This window comes from Rhipicephalus sanguineus, chromosome 10 (genome assembly GCF_013339695.2).
Source record: "Rhipicephalus sanguineus isolate Rsan-2018 chromosome 10, BIME_Rsan_1.4, whole genome shotgun sequence".
NCBI classification, from domain to species: domain Eukaryota; kingdom Metazoa; phylum Arthropoda; class Arachnida; order Ixodida; family Ixodidae; genus Rhipicephalus; species Rhipicephalus sanguineus.
Genome location: NC_051185.1, coordinates 77865185 through 77872626, shown reverse-complemented (window position 1 = coordinate 77872626; position 7442 = coordinate 77865185). Strand labels below are relative to the sequence as shown.

General features: G+C 46.1%; 1 protein-coding gene across 1 annotated transcript; it reads left to right on the top strand.

The window, feature by feature from the left end:
- The first annotated feature begins 324 nt into the window (after positions 1-324).
- On the top strand, positions 325-1701 carry LOC125760042 (carbohydrate sulfotransferase 1-like). The gene is given in 2 exon segments (XM_049419633.1): positions 325-1189; positions 1192-1701. Coding segments are annotated over 2 exon segments (822 nt in total). The 5' UTR covers positions 325-714; the 3' UTR covers positions 1539-1701.
- Positions 1702-7442: the final 5741 nt, after the last annotated feature.

Here is a 7442-nt window from a genome sequence, read left to right as displayed (position 1 = left end):
TAGCCAGCTCTCGAAAATGCTTCTATTATTACTAAGTAAAAATAGTAGAGCTAGTTGGGTACATATTTATAACAGTCGCGGTGACTACATGGTCAGTGGAAGCGGACGTGTATTTTGTTGTTGTGCGCCTCTTGGATACTTTTGCAAATTTCGGGGATTAGTATCTGCCTTTTATGCCAGGACGATGGCGTCAGTGAAAGCGTACTGAAGTGTCCTACTTAAAATTCATTTGAACATAGGACGTACATGTCGGGTGCTAACGATGTCTTTTGTTATATTTTACAGGAATGTCATCCCTCGACGTCACGAAGAAAAAAAAACACCCTTAAAGACACTGTTGGCCGTCTGCAAGCGCCGACTAAAGAAACCACGAAAAGGGAAACAACGCTGCCAAGCATCACACCTCACAGCATTCGCATTCAAGGGATTGCGACCTCCACGTCCAACTCTCTGGCTCCAGTAAATGCAGATTTTTCGTATTCCGTCAGCCACCAAAACATTTCCTTTACTCGAACTCTTACGACGTGTCCTAAGCACCAGGTGGAAACCAGGATACCCTCGTGGTTCAGTAAAGGTCTCGCTCACTACCCGGTCGTGCCGATAGACAAAGTCCAGCGGTTGATCATTGTCACTTAGCTCCGCAGCGGTTCCAGCTTTGTTAGCGAGATCCTCTCATCGACGCCTCGCACTTTCTTGCATTTCGAGCCCCTGCACATGTTCAGCATTAATTCCAGGATCAATGCCAGTGCAGCCACCAAAGCCTTGGACTTGATCGGCCACCTCTTCCGCTGCAATTTCCAGCGTGTCGAACGATACGCTCGCTGGGATTACGAGCACGCGCACCTCTTTATGTGGAACCACTTCCTCTGGACCCTCTGCAGAGGCCAGCTTTCAGTCTGCTTCAACTCTGACGCTATCTCCCAAGTTTGTTCGCGGGCGCCTGCGCAGGTTATGAAGGTCACGCGGCTGCACATGTCTGAGATTCGAGACTGGTTGCGTAGCAACGCGGAAATAGCGGAATCTGTGAAGATTCTTCACCTGGTGCGAGACCCGCGAGGCATCGTGGCATCGAGGAGACTGGTGTACTGGTGCAACGAGTCCAGGAGTTGCGTGCACCAGGATACAGTGTGCTCAGAGATTCGCGCTGACCTGGACTCTTATGAGGAGTTGAAGAAGGCGCTTCCAAACAGCACACACTTCGGTATGAGGATTTGTCTCTCGATCCTAAGAGTGAAGCTGTGAGGCTGTTCGATGCTCTACGGCTCAAGTACACACATTACGTCACGAGGTTTCTCAAGACGCACACCAAGGCACAAAAGGACTCCGCTTTCGATCCGCACTCGACGATGAGGAATTCGTCTACCGTCGCGTTTCAATGGAGGACTAAGCTGAGCTACAAAGACATCGTGGAGATTCAGCGGTCCTGTTCGGATGTGCTCGCACGGTTAGGTTACAAGATGATAACTAGTGAAAAAGAAATGTTTAGAGGAGTGCCCCTATTTCCTGTAGCAAACTTGATAGCACCCGTACGACGCTAAGGATGCCAGAATGCATCACAAGGAGGTAAATTTCGTGAACGTGCGCATGCTTTCCGTGACCGTGCTGTATGCTTCTTCGGACTTTGTTAGGTCTTAGGAGGGAAAGCATGGTGTGCCATTACGTTTGCATGGTACATTTAGCAATACTTCAATTTATAAGACTGCTAAGCGTAGGCATACACACGGTAAAGGGGGAGAGCCGGGGGCAATCTCGCTGCACACACGCATATACGCATTGACCAAGCTCGGTCGCTCTATCAGCGGGCTGTCGTTGTATGTCTACTTAGTATTGCGTGGCTAACAGCCCTAGAGGCATCAAAGAACCTCAGTCTACTTGCATCCCCGGGCCCGGGCCTTCGAAGCGCGCAAATGCTTTTGGATTCGCAGCCACAACCGGTGCAAGTACCCGCCACACCATCTGGGGATGTCGTCATAGGTCGGCAAAAAATGTGGAGCTCACTCAGACTCACTCGTGAAATATATTTTGCCCTCAGAGCTCACTCGGACACAGACTCAGCAAAAGTTTCCTCAACTGGACTCACTCGGATTCAGACTCACTAAAATATTTCTCAGCCGGACTCACTCGGACTCAAACTCACCAACATAATACTCACTATGACTCACTCAGACTCACGGCTCTGAGTCTGAGTGAGCCTGACTGAGTCGACTCATGAGTCTGCTAGCACATAATTAGCTAGTTCGACCATGGTGTCAACGCCAATATCTAGCACAAATGGTGCTATACTTGACGCCTCTTAATCTCGTACCTTCAAATATAAGGTATTAGTAATTGCACTGCAGTAAGGACATTTTTATTGAAAGAGATTACTCACACGAGATAGTTTCATGAAAAACTATCTGTGAAAGAGCTTGCGGGAGGAGTCACCTGCCCCCCCCCTTCCCCTCCGCGGTTTTGTAACTCACGCCTCTAATCAATAAATATTGAGCTGACGTGTGAACACTCGTGGTTTGAAGTATGTGTGAGTCGACAGGAGTAAAAACGTGAGCCGACATTTGGCTGATATTAATGCTGAAGTTTCTTAGATAGAACCATAGGTCGGCAAAAAAGGGCGGAGCTTACTCAGACTCACTCAATAAATATATTTTGGGCTTAGGGCTCAGTGGGGCTCAGACTCACTGAAATGTTTCACAACGGGACTCACTCGAACTCAAACTCGAAAAAACATTACTCAACTGGACTCCCTCAGACTCACGGCTCGATTGGAGTCTGAGTTAGTCTGAGTGAGTTGACTCATAAGTGTTTTTGCCGACCTATGGATGTCGTACAGGCCTCCATGGCTTCTACAGGACGGTCGAGTACTGGTCATATTGCCAAGGCCTCTTTTCATGCTTCCACACAGCCAGTGCTGGGCAGTATCAAAGATAGATGCATCGCAGATACTATATTAGATACTCTTGCGGTATCTTGTATCTCTATCGCGATATGTCTGGCAAGACGATTATCTGTATTTCCAAAATATTCAATAATGTATCCTGTATCTTAAGATACAAGATACTGCTATAGCAACACCCGCGTGCGAAACAATCAACATCGGCTGAGCTCTGCTTCTCAAATAGATGCCACTAAGCCACCTGAATAAAACTGAAGACCATGACATTCGCTTGTCTTTCCGCCAGAGTCCTCCAGCAAGAGCAAGCGATGATGTCTGCGCGTCCTTATTGATTGAGCAGCGTCACGTGGTGGCGCTCGCACCATCTGGCCAAAAACAAGCGCGCGAACATCTATGTGCAGCTAACCTTTGGTTTTCTCGATATTTTCTTACTTTTAGCTGTGTGGGTGCCATTACACTTGCTCGTAGCAGATGTACTTTGCTGCTACTCCAACGCGTGCGTCGTCTTTCGCGCAATTTATTATGCCGCTATAGCGTCGTTATCGAAGCTTCTCTTGCGTAGAGCTTCGTTTCGAAGTCCGTAGAATGCGAGAATAGGGTTGCTTTACGTATCTAGGGTTCAAGACATCAGCGATCTTTAAAATCTCGTGGCTATAAGTTCGACTTGTAAACGATGAGATTGGCTAACAGACAAAGGAGATTTTAACTACCGCACCAACGCTGCCGATGCTGGATCAATAGAGCAAGCATTTACGTAACAGAAGATATCTTGGCGTACTGTATCTATGTTCTTCCTACTAAATTATTCAAGGAGTTCTTTTAAATACAATTTGATTGTTAGCACATTTGCTTTTTTTATTGTACTTCCTTTGCATTCCATACATTACCTAGGCCTCTGTGTAGTTTTAACCCGTCTACGTACTTAAATAGTCGTTTGTAACCTGCAGCTAATATACGTTCTCTGCTTCATTTGTATCTTTAGAGAGTTTGAGAATTGGGGCCCCAAGGAGCTGGGCGACACAAGAAGCTTGCGTGCCGCCAGGGCGCATGCGCCGAACCCAAGCCACTCTTGGGCTCTTGCGCTCGCATTGACCCAAGATGCAAAAATCGAAAACTAGCTTAGGTCCCCAAAGCGTCTTGGGTCACCAGCGAGAAGACACAAACGCAGCGCGGGCCACGGCCCTGTATGGCCCGCGTCTCGCATGATTTTAATTTCGTCGCGCCTGGCGCTCCGTGCGCTTGACACAACGCAGCCTGCGTTGGCCCAATTCTCAAACTCTGCTGATCATCCGAACGCAAGAGCGGCCTGCCCAACGCAGCTTGGGGGCCCAGCGTCTTGGGTCCCCAATTCTCAAACTCTCTTTCAACTGTCTGCGTTATTCCTACTATTTACAAATCTACATTCCATTTTAGTTTATTGTTACGTCAAGGAGATGTAGACGACAAAATTGAAGTAATCTGTGCGTACCTAAAGCATACAGTAACATAAGTTCTGCTTACAACTTAGTAAAATAGCTAAATTAAACATGAGATATATTATTGGAAATTATAAGTAAACATCTCACATGTGTTAAGAAGGGAACTAGAAAACATTACAATGCGAAGTACCACGTTTTCTCATGAGCGTCCCCACAGTCGCTTTATGCTTTTTTTCGTAGGCACTGAGTTTTCTATTGTCAGGCCTTAACATCTAATTTGACGATAAATCATGCTCAATAGTCATAGCTTTTAGAGGCGCCACCTGTCCCATGTTTATGAAGGGTGTTTGACGTAACTAGAGCCAAAAAAAAAGTGGCTAGCCTTAACTGAATGAAACTGACGACATGGTTTGATGGCATGTGGCACGCGTTTGGGTACGTTATTGTTAGGGTATGTTGCGCTGTACAGGGCATTCCAAAACGATGGATTAAATTTTTTGTGGCAATGTACACGAAACACACTGGGCCCTCAAGTGAATATTAAAATGTTTGCATAATTGACCTTACTGAATTAAGTAATTAGGCGCAATATAAAAATACCATAACGAGCGCCACATAACGGTAAACCATATGACGCTGGGCCGTTGGTTTCATCCAGTTGTGGTTAACCCCTTTTTCAACATTTGGTTTGTTACGTGAAACACCCTGTATACTTTATGACTGTGATTCTCTGACACGGAACAGCTTTGCTAGTTTACTTAGATATATTAGTTTTTCCCATTTTACGTCACCGTACAGTTTTTTTGTTGTTCGAAATCGCCAGTTAAACGGAGCTATAAGGGGCAACAGTATGAATAGCAGTGCTTTCCTGCGACTTTTGTGTCACTACAATACGTCTGAAACGTTTCTAGGCGGCACAAGTTCTCTCGCACAAGATATCTTGATGATATCTGAGTCTTAATGGCGCAAGGGCCATGCTTGGCCAAAGAGCGCCATGAACAGGAAACAGAAAAAGGAGAAGGCAGGGAGGTGAAATATAAGAATGATCCGCGATTTACGATATCTAGGGGATATGAGCTATGATAATGTTACACGGCTGTATATGGGCCTGAAATTCCGCGCCCTAGGGCGGGTAAAACATATAGGTAATAAAATTATGAGAGTGACGTGATGTATGCAGTGAGGATCAATGACAGGGAGTCGTGATAATGAACGATACACAGATTGCCAGAGCACGAATGCCTCGTTCACAGCCCTTGCGTCCAAGGGCCGCGAGGCAGGTGCTATTTTCTTGTAGCCACTGCAGCAGCAGCCTCTTCTCAGAGGTAGTGCTACGGGTTGCCGGATAACATGACATGCCAACTATTTACATCCTTTAAAAACGCGGGCAATGATTTATATGTAAAAAGCGGTTCCCTACCTATGAACATAGATGGATGCAATGGTATTTGACGTCGGTAGGGAAACGGAAAATGTTTTCTTCTTATAGCGTCCAGTTCCTTGCATTGTATTAAAATGTGGAGCAAAGTGAGTGGCTCACCGCATTTATCACACACAGGTGGATCACCACCGGACAAGAGGTGTGCATGTGTGATGTGTGTGTGTCCTATTCGAAGTCGACAGAGTGTTACATCTGTACGACGTATGTTTGATGTGGGTGGCCAGTTACCGAGGTGTGGCTTTATCACGTGTAACTTATTTTCTACTTGTCGGTCCCATAACCGCTGCCAGTAAGCCCCGAGTTTTTTCCTTAATAGGGGCCTTAAGTCCATTAGAGGGACAGCTGTGGACGATGCAGTAGCGTTTGCATGAGTTGATATGGCGAGCTCGTCAGCCAGCTCATTGCCCTTTATACCACGATGTCCTGGAACCCAGCATATTACAACATGCTGTTCGGCCGAGTATACGGTGCACAGAAGTGAGTATAGCGATACAATAACAGGATTTCTGTATGTCTTGAGGTTTTTTAAAGCTTTCACCACGCTTAAGGAATCTGTGTATATTACTGCATTTCTTAGTTTCATTTCTTTAATGTGTTTTACGGCCTCCAGTATTGCGTGTGCCTCTGCTGTGAATATGCTTGTGTTAGGGTGCAGAGTACCAGAGTGAGAATAAGATTGACCGACGACTGCGTAGGACACGCCAGCATGGGACTTTGACGCATCTGTAAAAATTTCTGCGCAAGGGTATTTGTGCTGCAGTTCACGGAAATACATCTGGATGTGTAGAGGGGGGGGGGGCATGCTTTGTGACATCTACAAAAGAAGTATCACAGTCTATTACCTGCCACTCCCAAGGCGCAACCTGTAAAGTAGGAGCCATTAAGCGGTGTTCGAGCAGTGTGACACCTGCTTCTACAGCGAGAGCTCGTACACGCAGCGAGAAAGGCTCCTTCACTGCGGGTTTGTTGGGAAAAAGCTGGCAACGGGACAGGTCATTTGCAGCAGGATATGCGGGATGATCAGTGCTTGCGTTCACTTTCAAAAAATACTTAAAAGATAGGTATGACCTCTGTAAATGAAGAGACCACTCGTCTGATTCCACGTAGAGGCTTTCTACAGGGCTTGTTCTGAAGGCACCTGTGGAAAGACGAATGCCTAAATGGTGGACAGGGTCCAGCATTTTCAGAGCAGTTGGCGTTGCAGACTGGTAAACGATCGCTCCATAATCTAGACGGGTGCGTATGAGGCTTTTATAGAGCTTCATCAGACATTCTCTATCGCTGCCCCACGTTGTGCGTGACAGCACTTTTAGGATATTCATTCATTGTTTTCATACATTTATTTTTAAGATATTTTATGTGCTGTACAAAGGTTAACTTTGCGTCTAAGATTATGCCTAGAAATTTGTGTTCTCCGTTGACAGGTAGACGCTCACCCCGCATGAAAATTTCAGGATCAGGGTGTAGGCCTCTTTTTCTTGTGAAAAGGACGCAAGTGCTTTTATGTGGGTTCAGTCTGAACCCGTTCTCATCAGCCCATTTCGAGACCTTGTTGAGACAAAGCTGGACCTGTCGCTCACAGATTGCGAGAGAACAGGATTTAAACCCTATCTGCACATCATCTACATACGTAGAATAAAACACGTTCCGTGGGATGCACAGACGAATAGAATTCATTTTTATAATAAGAGTA